We start from the raw sequence: 14,552 nt of genomic DNA, 5'->3' as shown, positions 1-14,552 counted from the left end.
GACGGGACAAGCTATGCAACGCAAGAGACATTCGCTACATGACACTATTGTCTGATCTAGCCAGGACCCACGTGTGAGCCCCCCAGAAGTGAAGCCGGAATAGTACGTATGCTTACGCTCCGGGTACATGTTTTGGATGTTCCAGAAGAGTGCGGAGTCGGCAGATGGTCTAATATCTTGTTCTGTGGGGATCATTGAATCGCGCGGGGGGGTCAACGATCTTCGATGCTAGAATACAGACGAGAGAGGCAATGACATGGTCGAGCGGTCAGTCGTTGGCAAGGTGTCGTAGTTTTGCGTCTATCGGCCGTACTTTTGGAATTCCCAGTCACGGTTGTCGAGCGGGCACACCTGTCTAGCCTTGAGCCATCTTGAGATGCAGTGGAAATGGAATGCGTGCTAGAGGAGTAGATTCAGTGTTAATGTGAATATCCCGGAAACTGGTGTAGGGAGGGAGGGAGCTGGTCCGGATCGTACATTGCAAATGCCCCAAGCTACAGTGCACTCCTCGCTGGTAGCAGAGCCGTGGTTTGCTTGGCATTCGATACCTGGACATCGGGCTTGTTAGCTAGACGCACGTTGGGCTGCTGGTTGTCATGTAGAGCCGGGAGACTTGCATAGGTCCATGATGTGGTTTCTGCAGATGGCACAGTTGTCGACAACAATATCCCAAGCCCAGAGAGCTACAGCGTGCAGCTAGACGAATGTGGTTGGTCAGCAAATGGTATTCACAGCATGTCCAGAATCGCTCAAGCTTTCCAGAAAGCCCTCCTCTACTGCGTGATATCGCACCTTCTTAACCTCAAAGTTCTTCTTTCCGTTGTCGACAGCCTTGTCAGCAGCTTTCTTGGAGTCGCCCGGGGCATCTGTCATATTGACGTCGGCCATGATCAAGCGGTGCCGTGGATGTGGGTGATGGGGGGGGGGGCAAAAAGCTATATTTGGCCGAAGGGGTTGTACTAGAGGCGTACGGTGTGATGTGGTCGGGTCTCGCGTCAAGGGTCTCGCGTCAAAGTAAGATCCCGGGGTGGTCAAGAATGAGGCGTCGCAAGCGTAACGCCGGGAATAGTGCAATGCAAAGCACAAGCACGCGAGCGAGAAAATGGAGATGGAAATATGGGCTTGCGACCTGTGAATATCGGCGCACGGTTAGCTGGCGGTACGTCCCTGGCACTCATGGACGGAATAGGAAAACAGGGAAGGAGGATTGGGGCAGAGATTGGAGTTGGCCAGGCTCCACGAGAATGGAAAAAGGGCATCAACAGCCCAAGGTCGATCTTACACAGGCAGGGTATGGCGTAATTCAGATTGCCACTGGCCGAGATGGTGACAGTTTCTCTGGCAAAAAATCACAACACGGCGACTAGATGCGAATATCAGTCCCGAAAGCATCAAGCGGCAAGCCCATTCGTCGGACTGGAGGGGATAGGGTTATGGCTAATCAGTAACCCTTGCGGTGCGCTACTGCGAAGTGGCAAGGGGCAGCACCCAATCAAAACCGAGAGTGGCTGATAGGCGCGGGCTGGTTGTGGATTTCTCTCTGGCTGGCCAACAAACTACAACATGGGAGCATGTTTCTTTTTGTGGTGGTGGGGTGGTGGTTGATGAACCAGTTTCAGAGAGAGAATGAGTGCCTGGGTGCATTGCATTATGCATGCAATACAATAAAAGTCAGAGACATGGAGACACTGGCCGACGCTCGATAAGCCTGGGACAAGGAGCCCTGCGAGCCAGTACCGGCCGGTAATGGAAACGCAGTGAAGACTAGCGCGGTGACAACTAGCGGGGGTAGTGCAGTGAACTAGAAGCCACTAAAGGGCAGTGGATTGGGCGCCCAAACACTAGCCGAAAGCCAGAAACAGCGCCCCTAAAATATGGCGCTATTGCACTGCAGAGGCCCGCGCCAGGCCTGGCCTTAGGGCCCGTTTAGGCGGGTTGGCGGTCGCTGAGACGGGCATTCTGCCGCGGCTCTGTCACCATTCGCCGAGTTGAACGAGTAGTTGCTCCTGGTGCGCGCACCTGCTGCATCTGCACTGCGCCCGCGCCCAATCCGCTTGAAAGTTTAGTTCCTTCCCTGTTCGTCACGCCCCTCACACCCCATTAAAAGTATAACTACAGGCTCCCTCTCCCTTTCCTTCTTGTTCCTCTCTCATTTCTTCTCATCCAATCCACCCCAAATCGCCCATTCCCCCTGTGGTTGATAAAACTAGCGAGCGCCAGCGTTCACATTCGCCGTCGAGCTTTGAACTGTTTATTTCCAGCAGCCCTTCTTTTCTCTCCTACGCATCAACTCGTTGATTGTTTGCGAGCGAAGCGCTACTCTCTGTTGGTCTGCTTTTCAGTTCAATACGCGCCGTTTCAAGGTAAGAGACGCACCGAAACCCTCAACCCTCAACCTCCAACCTCCAGAGACAGAGCCTGCCTGGCCTGGCCGTGGAAAACAACCCGGCCGCCCAGCCCAATCTCCTAGCCTTATGCAGCCAGCACGCTCGCCCCCCTCGCTCCTCCTGCTGCCGCCCGCATCGCATCATCGCACCGCCCTGCCTGCTCCGTGGTTGTAGTTGTGGTGACGATGCATCCTCAGCGCTGCCGCCGTCTTTTGCTTTGAACAGAGACATTTGCGGTGGACCTGCGTCGGCAGATGGGCCCGACCCGACTAGGGAGTCTGTATCCTGGGCGCCTTAGATGACCCTCGCTCTGCTTTTCTTCTGGGGCTGGATGGCTGGCTGACGGGCTGACTGACTGGCTGGACGAGCCCCCTCCCTCTCCATCGCTCCCTCTCCCCTGCCTGCCCTGCCTGTGCCCTGCAAACTGCAAACAGACGCTACCAAAATCCACCACTGCTTTGACTCTGGCGCTCAAACCATTACTGACTGTTCTATTTTCGCTCATGCAGTAAATCGCCTATCACAACCACTATGCAGAACAAAACTTCGCACTTTTCCAACACTTTGTTTTTTTCTTCATCTACTCTCTCCAACGCAACCATTATTTCACCAGCAACGTCTACTTCTCTACTTGCCACCGATCACCCGCCTGGCCTTTTTATTCCTGCCTGCTCATCGACACACCGCAACACCGTTGAACCGTGAGTGTCTCTTGACGCTCTACTATCCGTTTAAATATTCCCAACAACGCTCTTACCACATCGCCATCTTTCGCCGTCATGTCTGAAGCTGCCGCTCCCAGAGAAAAGCGCGCTGGCCGCAACAACAACAACAGACAGCGCAACCGCGCCAACAAGGGCCGCCAGCCTGCGAATGTGTCAGAGTCTGAACATGCTGCTAATGCCGCAACAACCTCCGGCGAGCCTCCCAAGACACCCCAGAAGAACAACTCCAGCCAGCAAAAGACCACTGGTCAGGACAAGAGCCAAAGTCGGTCTCAGCTGAAGCAGTCCAAGAACCGGTCTCGCTCTAATAAAAACCTGCAAACCTCGCCGCAGCCGCAAACTCCTCACAACAACCGCTCCGTCTCTGGTCGCCAGACTACTCCTCCTCAGAGCGCCGGCCTTCCTCGCTCAAGCTCGACTCCGTTTGCTGGCTCGACCTTCCATGCTTCGCCTGCCCCATCTTCGCTGCCTATGCCCAAGTTTCTGGCCAAGAAGCCCACCACTCCGGAAGCAGAACTATCACGGTCGGTCTCGGAGAAGACGGAATCTCCCGCCAAGCAGACGCTCCCGCCTGCTGCGCACGCCTTTGTCGCTTCACCTCCGCTCCACAACCCCGGCCTCGTCTCTGACTCGCCACTGGAGTTCATCTTCAAGGCCGATCGTGCCGAAAAGGAGCGTGCTAAGCACTCTACCCCCAACGGACCCGGTGCAGAGAACAGATACCTGGACAAGCCTCATACCGTGCCGCGCATGTCTTCTCACCAAACCACCAACTCTCCCCCCTCCGATTCGCCTGCGCTACTGTCGGCCATCTTCAACAGCGTCCAGGCCTCCCCTTCTGTCAACAAGGTCATGCGCTCTGGTGGCGACAACACGGGCTATTCCAACAAATACTACAAGGCCATGGCTTCTGAGCTCGATAATGGCTATGCCCACCAGCCCGTTGGCTCGTCATTTGCTCGCCCCTTCACCGAGCGCCTGAGAGAGGCCCAGAGCCCGCGCCGTGACAACTACACCGGTCCTACTCCTTCTCCTCCCCTCACCCAAAACCTCATGCATACGCCTCCCCCTCTGCCCTCGCATATCATGCCGACTCCTCCTCGGGCTTCAATGCAGACGCCTCCCCACAACTCTCATTACATCTCGGACGATGCCAGCGCTGCTCTCAAGGCGTACCTGTTCAACATCCCCACGCCCGAGACCCCTTCGACCAACGTCAACCCCATGAAGCGCAACGGCGATTTCTCCCACAGCCCTCCTGTCCACCATGCCCATGGCTTTCACATGGGCTACCACCACACCCAGCACCAGGGAGGAATGAGTGCGGATGGCCCGATCGGCTTGCAGTCTGGGTTCCACGCCAGTCTACCTCAGAAGTCCGTGTCGACCGGATATCCCGTGATTGCGGGCGATACGCTGGCTCTGGAGGACCGCCTCAGACAGATGCTTAAGATTTCACCCTCCAGCTCTGCCTAAGGCGCCTACCACAGGCATCGGACCGATAATTTTTTTCTTTCGACTAAATGGTTTCATTATCATGTTTTCCTCATGATATAACTCTATCCCGACTCTCTACTACGACCGACAAGTCTTACTGTCAGAACTCGCAAAGACACTCGCGGTCTCGTTTTTACACGATTTCTTTTGTCTTCACACGTTCTTTTCCCATTCTTACTGGGGTTCCCTTTGTCCCATTCTTTTTCTTTATTGCCACTCTCTTTTGAAAGCGGATCATGAGCGGATCATAAGCAGATTCTGTCTTTTTTTAATCGTCGGGGCCATTACTTTCGGACTATTTATTTAATCCTCAATTTACAACATACTGGTAACACTTTTGCGCTCTGTGTAGCGCATCGCTTGGTGATCATAGCGAGGTTGGCTAGGATGTGTCGCAATTATTTTGAGTTAAACGACAAGTCATTTAATAATGAAATCATGAAGGAAAACTTGAGCCATTTTTTGATGCAGTGAATCAAGTATGCCGTAAGACTGAGGGGGCGACCAAGTGAATTCCACCTAGGTATGTCTGCCTGTATTTATCGGAGTCTTGGATTGCACAAGGCAATAAAGTTCTGAAGTTGAGCGATGAATGCTAGAGAACTATGTGTTCTCACCTGTAAAAAGTCCCTATCGGCCTGGTAAATTCGCTCGGCTAACAAATATAGCATGCTTTGCGCTGTCAGCGTTTCACATGTGCGATAGTTATTGAGGTTTTTTATTCTTCAACAGCCGGGATACCATGGAAAGTAGCGGGTATTTTTGGCCTTGATCCGATGATTGATGCTATTATGAGCGCACAACAGATTCCATCCGGCTGTTGGGCACTCACAAGAGCCCTGGAGATATGTAGTGCTGCAGTATTCGCTCTGCCCTTCTGCTTCTGGCTTCATTGCTGTGATTTTCTGTGGTGTTGCAGCCATGTCGCAGGGTCCGATGTGCCGGCCAATGTGAGACACGTGATCTCGTGACTGGCCGAATGACACGCGCCAAACCCTATCTCCCGGTCTTGTTTTGCTCAGCAGGACAACCAACCATTCCATATCGGCTTTGCTTACTTTCTTGAATCTCTGATCACCGCCACCTTGGCTGCATTTACTTTTGCTGGTATTCCCTCCTTGTCTGTGAAAGCATGAGCGACAATGGCTATTCCAGCGGCGAGGAACGCTACCAGGCTGATATCCGCCGCGCTATCGCGCTGTCGGCCAAGAGTTGCCCGCTTGAGCCCGAGGGCCCGTCGGATCATGGACAGCGGAACCACAGGTCAGATTTCCCCGGCCGCAACGGCCGCAAGACCGCGCGCGCGCTGCCTGCCCACGTGGCGGCTGCGCTCTTCTCGGCCAACCTCGCCACGCCCTCGGCCATGGTCGCGTCGAAAGTCGCCAGCGGGCCTGCCGGCGCGAGCACCGCGGGGCCTGCGCCGCCGGGCGTGGGGGCGCGCGAATCTGCGGCGGCGGGCGTAGTCTCTACAGGAACTGACGTGTCTTTTCAAGTGCCGGTGCTGTCGCAGTTCGGAGCCATGATGCTTGATCGGAAAAGGATGGAGGAGGAGCGGTTGGCGCGGGCAAGACTCCGTTCTGGAACACCACCCGTGCCAATCAAGCGCAGCAGGGATGAGGCTGAGTTGGACGTGGGCGTCAAGGAGGAGCCTGTCACGCGCAGGATTAAGCTCGAGAACGGTCCTGCCTTGGTGAAGAAAGAAGATGAAGTGGGTGTCAGGCCGGTCGTGGATATCGAGTCGGATGAGGAGGAGCCTGTGGCAACTTCTTCGTGCACGCGAGAGCCCGTCACGATTGTCCTTGACAGCGATTCTGAGCCTGATGCAACGCCGAAGAAGGAAGCCAAGACTGAAGAAAACGACTTTGTGATGAGCACGATGAAGCTATCCGAGGCCCATTCTGCAGTCAATCCAAAGCAAGAACCGGCAGATCGGGCACACTTCTCTTCCATGGCTACAGCAAAGCTTAAAGATGATAAACAGAAATCTTGCTCCTCTTCAGGCCTTCCCTTCCCACATGGCACTGTGAAGAAGACTTGGCTGAGAGGACACCCTCAGACCGATGACGTCATAACCATACAGCAAGTCATGCAAAAAGACAAGCTGATTATGGGCGTTGTGTCCTCCTTTCAATGGGAAGAGGGCTTCCTCATGCAGAATATCAACATATCACGGACAAAGCTGTTTCTGGTAGTCCATGCTGCGAGTAATGACCAGGTAAAAAAACGAAAACCCCGATTCCAGGCTCACTTGGCTGTGAAATAAGATGCTGACTTTTTTGGCAGAGAAGCGAATACGAGTTCTCCAAGCCCAATGATAATGTCCGGTACATATATCCGCCTATTGCTCGGAGGGGCATCATGCACTCAAAGCTCATGATACTCAAGTTTGCCTCGTACCTGCGAATCGTTGTGCCGACGGCGAACTTTGTGAGCTATGACTGGGGGTCTACAGGCGCCATGGAAAATGTGAGATGCCGCGTCCCATCTACGGCCGTGATCTCATGCGAATTAGGACCTCCGACTGACAATAAAATAGCATGTGTTTTTGATTGATCTTCCGCTACAACAAGAGCCTTTGGAGGACGCCTCTCCAGGCCCATTCGAACACAGCCTGACGCGGTTTCTGCTGCTATCCAAGTTGCCCGAGGGATTGGTTTCCTCATTGAAAAAATACGATTTTAGCGCGGCTAATAAATACCGCTTTGTGTACTCGGCGTATGTTTATATCTCCTCTGGCATGGCGGGCCACACCAAGAACGATGTGCTAACTGGAAACTAACAGCAATGGATCACATCGCGGTCAGGACAGAGACCTTGCTGGTATGTCTAATCAAGAACAAGGACTTTGTGTTTATCTGGTTGCTGACTCTCATCTGCGCAAAGGATTCTGTGGGCTTGCCAATGCTGTGAAAAGCTTGGGGCTTGCGACGAGCAATCCTGTCGAGGTCGATATTGTTGTAAGAAGTGCTTCTCTATGATGTATAAGAGTGCGCAGCTTGAATGCTAACTGCCTGGCTATGAAAACAGAGTTCTTCTGTCGGTAAACTTAATATCGACTTTCTCAGCAAGATATACACGTCATGTCGAGGCAAGCTTTCACACTCTTTGTGCCTATCTCCAAGAACGCTTATCGCTGACCGAAATAGGATACCTGCTATCTGATAGACGCGTCGTGCAAGACGGCGTTGAAAAGGAAACCACCGGAAGCTTGACCGACCACATGCGTTTCTACTTTCCTTCTTTGAAGACAGTAGAAGCAAGCCTCAATGGCACATCAGTAAGAGCATCAAAAACTATTGGCAACAGAGCCTGCAAGTAATGTACTAAGACATGTGAACTGCAGGGAGCGGGAACCATTTGTCTAAGCTCTCAATGGTTTGCCGACAAAACCTTTCCCAGTGACATTTTCCGTGACTGTGTCAGCGTGCGGTCTCGAAGCCTGATGCACAGCAAAATCTTCTTTGTGCGCAACAAGACCGACACTGGCACCAAGGCATGGGCGTACGTGGGCAGTGGAAATCTGTCCCAGAGCGCATGGTAAGCCGCCCCCCTCATTCTGAAGTGAGTCTGCGCACTAACAGTTGACATCAGGGGTCGGATTTCTGTTCCCAAGACGGCGGAACCAAGCATGACGTGCGATAACTGGGAGTGTGGTGTCGTGCTGGCCGTTGGCGAGGACGTAGGCACGGGGCTCGGGGGAGGAGTTGCGCCGTTGGATATGTTCCAGAAGCAAGTCCCGGTCCCCTTTGACGTTGAAAAGGCTGTGCCGTACAAGGGGAGCCAGCTCAAACCGTGGTGCATGTGGTAGGGGATACCGACGACACTTGGGCGGGCAGCTATGAAGTCGCGCCTTGTTGCGGCAGGGTTACAGGACATACGAGGCTGCGGCATAGAGATTGGTGGCTTTAATTCTAAGTGTATTGCTGTTTTGCAGGTCCGTTTCCGTCATGTAGAGATGGCGGTGTTGTGTTACACAACCCAGATCACGTGAGCACGTCTTTGTGCAACCGAGACATTGACCGGGCGGCCTTCTTCTTCAGCGGACGCAGCCTCGTTCTCGATCTTTGCGAAACAATTCTGCTCGTAGTCTTCGGATCGATCTTGGCGCTTTTTCTTTGCGCATCGAGCGACGATCACGGGCCTGAGTTTTCTTTTTGAGACCGCCCACTTTGAAAACACGCCCCCCCCCTCCCCGGCGCATCGATTATTTTCCCACGCCAAAAAAAAAAAAAAAAGAAATCCCGCCCTCCTCTTCAGCTACTTACCCGCCGCGAAGGGATGCCCGGCACGACAAAGACAAACTTGCCATGATAAACGTGCTCCTCCGGTCGGCGTCTGGCCCTCGGGGCATTTCGCACTGCGCTCGGCGAGCCTCGAATCTCTCTCTCGGCGGCCGCCGGCTGCTGCTTCCGCACGCCCAGGGCACAAGCTTGCTTGCGAGACACGTGCCTGGCAGCACGGCGGAGGCGTGGCCGGCGCGGCGATTCAGTCTCGGAGCGGCTTTTTGTGATAAGAGGTGATGACAGAGCGGGCGCATTGGACGAATGAAGAGAGGGACGCCCTCTTCCCCCCAAAGGAAGAAGAAATGAGGGCCCCCTTTCGCAAGAGATCATAGCGACTGACAACGCAAGCGTAGCCAGACACAACCCGCCGAACCCCCCCACGCCGCTCCGACGGCCGGCCCCGCTGCCGCGAAGCCTGCGGCGGTCGAGGTCCACGAAGACATCTACACGCTGCCCAACATGCTCACGTTTTCACGGCTGCTGGCGGCGCCCGCCATCGGATACCTGATCCTGCACGACCACCACGCCTGGGCCGCCGGCTTGTTTGCCTATGCCGGCATCACCGACATGCTCGACGGCTGGATTGCGCGCAAGTGGAACCAGCGGACGGTGGTCGGCACCGTCATCGATCCGGCTGCCGACAAGGCGCTGATGACGATTCTGACTGTGTGTCTGGCCGCCAAGGGCGGTCTTCCGGGTACGTCTTGTCGGCGGTGAATAAAAGAAGAACACTTGGGGCTAATCAATTTTTCTCTCTGGCTTGCTACAGTCTGGCTGGCCGTCATCATCCTCGGCCGCGACGTCGGCCTGGCTATCTCGGCCATCTACTACCGCTACATCTCGCTGCCGCCGCCCAAGACCTTCAAGCGCTACTGGGACCTGTCGATTCCCTCGGCCGAGGTCCACCCCACTACCATCAGCAAGGTCAACACTGCGCTGCAGCTCGGTCTGATTGGCCTGGCCACTGCTGCTCCCATCATTCCACATGACCTGGCTCCGGCTCTGAGCTACCTCCAGTACGTGTGCTACAAAGCGTTTCCCGATAGAATGACCCCTGGGGCTAACTGTCATAGATACATTGTTGCGACCACGACTGTCTGGAGTGGCGCCAGCTACGTGTACAGCAAAGATGCCGTCAAGATTCTGAACAAGGTCTAAAGACCAGGCCAAAATACGGGGTTGTTGGTTGATATACAATAGAATGCGTCGTCCGAAGTTACGTACAAGACCGCAGAGCCATTCTAGATTCTGCAAGCCAATGATATAAACAATTAATAAACCAAACAAAAAAAAGAAAATACGATACAATGACGCCAATCCCACATGAGCTCCCCTCCATAATCATACATGTATCCCGCGCGCCACTAGGACCACTACGCATCCTGGGACTGTTCAAGTCTCTTGTCGTCAGCCGCAGCCACATTCTGCCGCACCGTCTCAAACGCAGCTTCGCGCTTCTGACCCGCCATGACATGCTTGAGCAGTCTCAGCGATCCACTGGGCGTCATGCCCTCCAGCCGACGGGCCTGCGCTATGCTCTCGGGCCGCGTCAACGCCAGGACCTCTCTCTCATGGAACGACAAGCCGCAGACCTTGCTGTAGTCGAGGTCCAGCGGCAACCTCAGCGTCTCCTCGCGCTCGAGCGACCTGCGCCACGCGACCTGCGAGTCCATGTAAGGCGCGTAGACGGCCTCGATGCCAACGCGCCGGCGCACGTCGGCCGAGTACTCGCGCAGCTGCGGCACCAGGTGCTCGAGCATGTGCAGGCCCGAGGCGGGCGTGCGCAGCACCTCGAGCGCCGAGCGCAGCTGCGTGTCCTGGCGCACGCGGAACCCGCGCCGCTGCCACTCGGGCGCCGACAGGCGGTGCGCGTCCAGCAGCGCGAGCAGCTCGGCCATGTCGCGCTGGTCGCGCGTGAACTTGGCCCAGCGCGCGTCGCTGACGATGCCGGCCGCGCGGCCCCGCTGCGTCAGCCGCGTGTCGGCGTTGTCGGACCGCGAGCTGATGCGGTATTCGCTGCGCGTCGTGAACATGCGGTACGGCTCGGATACGCCCTTGGTGGTGAGGTCGTCAATCATGACGCCAATGTAGCCGTCGGACCGCGAGAGCGTCAGCGGCGTCTGGTTCTGGGATAGGCGGCCGGCGTTGGCGCCAGCGATGATGCCCTGGCCGGCGGCCTCTTCGTAGCCGGTGGTGCCGTTGATCTGGCCGGCGAGGAAGAGGCCCTTGATGGCTTTGGTTTCCAGTGTGGATTTCAGGCTGCGCGGGTCGACGTAGTCGTACTCGACGCCGTATCCAGGCTGCAGCATGACAGCGTCCTCGAGGCCATGTATGGTTCGGAGGAGCTGCTCTTGGGCTTCAGCAGGAATGGTCATGGAAAGGCCGTTGGGGTAAAAGACATCGGTATCAAATCCCTCGGGCTCGATCCACACCAAATGGCGGGGTTTATCAGCAAACTTGATGACCTTGGACTCGAGAGACGGGCAGTATCTCGGGCCCTTGACCGTCTCCCGGATATGGATTGTCTTGTCCAGGTTATCCCGCACCACCTGGTGGCTGCGTTCGTTGGTGTAGGTCATGAAGCAGGAAAGCTGGTCCTTGACAGCCACCGAGTCGTTCATGAAGCTAAAGGGCATCGGCGGGTCGTCGCCAAGCTGCTCTTCCATCTGGTCAAACTTGATGCTATGCCGTGCAATGCGCGGCGGCGTTCCCGTCTTCAGGCGGCCCAGCTTGAGGCCAGCGCTCTTCAGCGACTGGCTCAGCCCAAACGTCGCCTCCTCGCCCAGTCTGCCCGACGGAAAGGCCTCGAGGCCAATATGTATTTCGCCGCCGAGAAAGGTCCCCGTCGTGATGACAACGCTGCGTGTGGCAATGACTTCTCCAGACTCGAGTTTGATTCCGGTTATCGTCCCGTACGGAGCATCTGTTGGCGCATTGTGGTCGACGACTATATCGGCAGCTTTGCCCACCACAATGGACAGATTGGGGTAGGTGGTGAGCTCGTCGCTCATGTATCGGTTATAAAGTTTACGGTCGATTTGTGCACGGGGACCCTACAATTCCAGAACACGCCAGTTAGCACTCGGCCCTAGACACCACGCCATAGCCAATCCAGAGCCCCCAAAGCTTACTTACCCACACAGCCGGGCCTTTGACCTTGTTCAGGACCTTGAACTGCACGCCCGCCTTGTCGATGATCCGGCCCGCAAGTCCGTCCAGCGCATCAATCTCCCGCAGGATAATGCCCTTTCCAATGCCGCCAAAGCTGGGATTACACGAGCACACGCCCAGGTTATCAATCGTGGGCGTGATGAGCGCCGTCTTGGCGCCGGTTCGCGCAGCCGCCGCCGAGGCTTCAGTGCCAGCATGGCCGCCGCCAATGACTACAACATCGAAGCTGCAAGGAAATAGATAAATCCCCCGGAGCTACAGTTAGTGTCTCCTCTCTGCGTCGCTGAAGGCCCGTTGTGCCAGGAAGGTAATTCTTACTTACCTCCGGTTGGTAGACACAGAAGCAAAGCCTCTACGGCACAAGGCTCGACTGCGAAGCAAGACCCAGGGCCTTGCGGTCGCGGAGATGTTTGGAAACCGCATTGCGTGTGCTTTCTGCGCTGCGACAAGCTCCTCGCGGCATTAGCTTAACCAAACATCACAAATCACATGTGCAAAACCGTACATCATGAAATTTCGTATCTTATCAGTATAATAGCCCCGGTATGTACATAATGCAACCCCAACCCTAGGCCGGCCATCGACGTCACTGTTCTCTTTGCGAGAAAACCGATTCGCAGTTATAGTTATGAAATTCATCAGCCCCTTTGCAAAGGGTTCCACGCTACACAGTCGGCCATGAAGACACGGCCTCGTCCACTTCATCAAAGAATGACTCGGTGTTGTGAACCGTGGTTCCTCCCAGCACAACCCGCACGCCAGGAGTGTTAGCATTGATAGACGCCACAGTCTTGGACTCCTCGTAGGTCGCGCCGCCAATAATAAACACAATAATGTCCTGCGGCTTGTCACGGGTCGACCCGTCGAGATACGGATATTGTTGTTCGCGCAAACGTCCCTTGATCAGGTTCTGCAGCGTCGCCTCAAGCACGGGATTGTGCTGAGTGTAGACATTCTCAACGCCCTTGAGCCCTCGCAATCCCCTGGCACCAAGAATGCCTCCGCCCTCGAACAAGTCCGTTATGCCGGCCTGTGTCGGGGGTTGGCTCAGCGAGCTTTTGTACTTGACCACTTCCTCTACTAGAGCCGCTTTTCTGGGAGAGACCCCTCCTGCAGCAACCAGTAAATCAATCAACATGGGGAGAGCCGAGTTGGGCGATTTGGCATAGCGCAGCGCATAGAGGGTGACAAGAGCTACCTTGGACTCTGCCGAGACCTGAGGATTCGGGATCAAGTTTTGGATGCTCTGTTTGGGCTGTTAGTGACGGGTGCTCGAATTGTGCGTTTCTGGGGCTCCTTCTTACCCGCAGACTAGAACTGTGGCTGTCGTTGCAAGCAAGGCTTTGCTCCAGCTCGCTGACCTCGAGCATATTCTCGGCTCCCACACGCCTGCTCAACTCGGAAACCAAGGTGACATGTTTACTGACGTTTCCGGCAAGTTTCCGGAACTCGGGATATTCTTCAATAAACCGTTTCATGTCGTCAATCGAGTTCAAGTCGGCGCTGCTCTTTGTTTTCGACTGGTACTGTTCCACATAGTCCTTGATGTTGCTACCGAGGTCGCCAAAGTTCAAATACATGTTCTTTTTGAAGAACGGGTCTTGATCTTGAGACAGGACAATTTCCTTGAGCTCTGGCCGAATGTCTGGGATATTGCTGAGATCCACGCGGCCGTTGTTTATTCCCATCATGTGATGCACCATGGCCTGGTACGTCCACTGCGTCAGAAGAGGCGTTACCGGATCTTCGCGCCGGTCAAGAACCAGTAATATGGGAGGAGTGTCGACTTTGCGAAAGTCAAACAACTGCTCTTCTTGGGTCATTCGATAGCGGACCTCGGTGGCCAGCTTTTTCGCAAGACCGCTTGTCTTGGTATACCGAATGAGCGGCTTCTTCTTCAGGGCCAAGAGCACTGCAGTCAGGCCTTCTGAGCATCGCTGCAGCACGTCCGGATTCCAGTGCTCTGGGCCTCCACCCCAGACTCTGTGCTTGGGGGAGGCGATGTCAAAGGAAAAGAGATCTGGATTGATGACTACAAAGTCGGCAAACTGCTCCTGAACTTGCTTCACCACCTCGTGGTCATCGGCCTCGGCAAGCCGCTCAAGAGACGACTTTTTGATAATGTTGGTGAAGAACAAAAAGTACTCGCCATACTTGGGCTCTCGCAGCTCTTCAATGAGCAGCTCGATAGACTCTGGGGACGGGCGTACGAGGCACAGACATCGCAGGTGGCGCATCTTTTCTCGGTTGGCATTGTCCAGCCTATCTATCAAGTAGATTTCGTGGTTTAATAGAGACGACTGCGTGGTGGCCGTCGAGGCTATGGAAACCGTGTCACTGTCCAGCAGCAGTATCTTCATTTTGGCCGAGGCAGCGGTGCCGCCGGGCTTCTCGCCAGCTGAAACAACATTGGCCAGGTAGCCGGCCATAGCCTGCCAGATATCCATGACGACGGTTTGGAGGCAGAGACAAAGCCACGGAGGCGCGAG

At 55.2% G+C, this 14,552-nt stretch overlaps 6 protein-coding genes across 6 annotated transcripts; 3 read left to right on the top strand and 3 right to left on the bottom strand.

The window, feature by feature from the left end:
- Positions 1-300: 300 nt before the first annotated feature.
- Positions 301-888, bottom strand: BROUX77_004860 (uncharacterized protein; the record flags this gene model as incomplete). Its single annotated transcript, XM_073749669.1, has 4 exons — positions 301-399; positions 478-548; positions 618-696; positions 793-888. 4 exons carry the CDS (start codon positions 886-888, stop codon positions 301-303), a joined length of 345 nt encoding a protein of 114 aa, XP_073605317.1.
- A 2,278-nt stretch (positions 889-3,166) lies between these two features.
- On the top strand, positions 3,167-4,588 carry BROUX77_004859 (uncharacterized protein; the record flags this gene model as incomplete). The annotated part of the gene is made up of 1 exon (XM_073749668.1): positions 3,167-4,588. One exon carries the CDS (start codon positions 3,167-3,169, stop codon positions 4,586-4,588), a length of 1,422 nt encoding a protein of 473 aa, XP_073605316.1.
- Positions 4,589-5,741: 1,153 nt separating this feature from the next.
- BROUX77_004858 (uncharacterized protein) lies at positions 5,742-8,417 on the top strand (the record flags this gene model as incomplete). Its single annotated transcript, XM_073749667.1, has 9 exons — positions 5,742-6,824; positions 6,893-7,075; positions 7,146-7,324; positions 7,392-7,429; positions 7,493-7,566; positions 7,637-7,697; positions 7,756-7,886; positions 7,953-8,146; positions 8,201-8,417. 9 exons carry the CDS (start codon positions 5,742-5,744, stop codon positions 8,415-8,417), a joined length of 2,160 nt encoding a protein of 719 aa, XP_073605315.1.
- Positions 8,418-9,351: 934 nt separating this feature from the next.
- On the top strand, positions 9,352-10,050 carry BROUX77_004857 (uncharacterized protein; the record flags this gene model as incomplete). The annotated part of the gene is made up of 3 exons (XM_073749665.1): positions 9,352-9,589; positions 9,662-9,908; positions 9,966-10,050. 3 exons carry the CDS (start codon positions 9,352-9,354, stop codon positions 10,048-10,050), a joined length of 570 nt encoding a protein of 189 aa, XP_073605314.1.
- Positions 10,051-10,265: 215 nt separating this feature from the next.
- Positions 10,266-12,486, bottom strand: BROUX77_004856 (uncharacterized protein; the record flags this gene model as incomplete). Its single annotated transcript, XM_073749664.1, has 3 exons — positions 10,266-11,945; positions 12,028-12,289; positions 12,386-12,486. The coding sequence occupies 3 exons, from the start codon at positions 12,484-12,486 to the stop codon at positions 10,266-10,268; spliced, it is 2,043 nt and encodes a 680-aa protein (XP_073605313.1).
- A 241-nt stretch (positions 12,487-12,727) lies between these two features.
- On the bottom strand, positions 12,728-14,510 carry BROUX77_004855 (uncharacterized protein; the record flags this gene model as incomplete). The annotated part of the gene is made up of 2 exons (XM_073749663.1): positions 12,728-13,318; positions 13,368-14,510. 2 exons carry the CDS (start codon positions 14,508-14,510, stop codon positions 12,728-12,730), a joined length of 1,734 nt encoding a protein of 577 aa, XP_073605312.1.
- Positions 14,511-14,552: the final 42 nt, after the last annotated feature.

This window comes from Berkeleyomyces rouxiae, assembly GCF_048999995.1.
Source record: "Berkeleyomyces rouxiae strain 22BRR77 chromosome Unknown BrBRR77_ptg000004l, whole genome shotgun sequence".
NCBI classification, from domain to species: domain Eukaryota; kingdom Fungi; phylum Ascomycota; class Sordariomycetes; order Microascales; family Ceratocystidaceae; genus Berkeleyomyces; species Berkeleyomyces rouxiae.
Note: the sequence above shows the minus strand (reverse complement) of the source record. Positions and strands in the feature narration are given on the sequence as shown.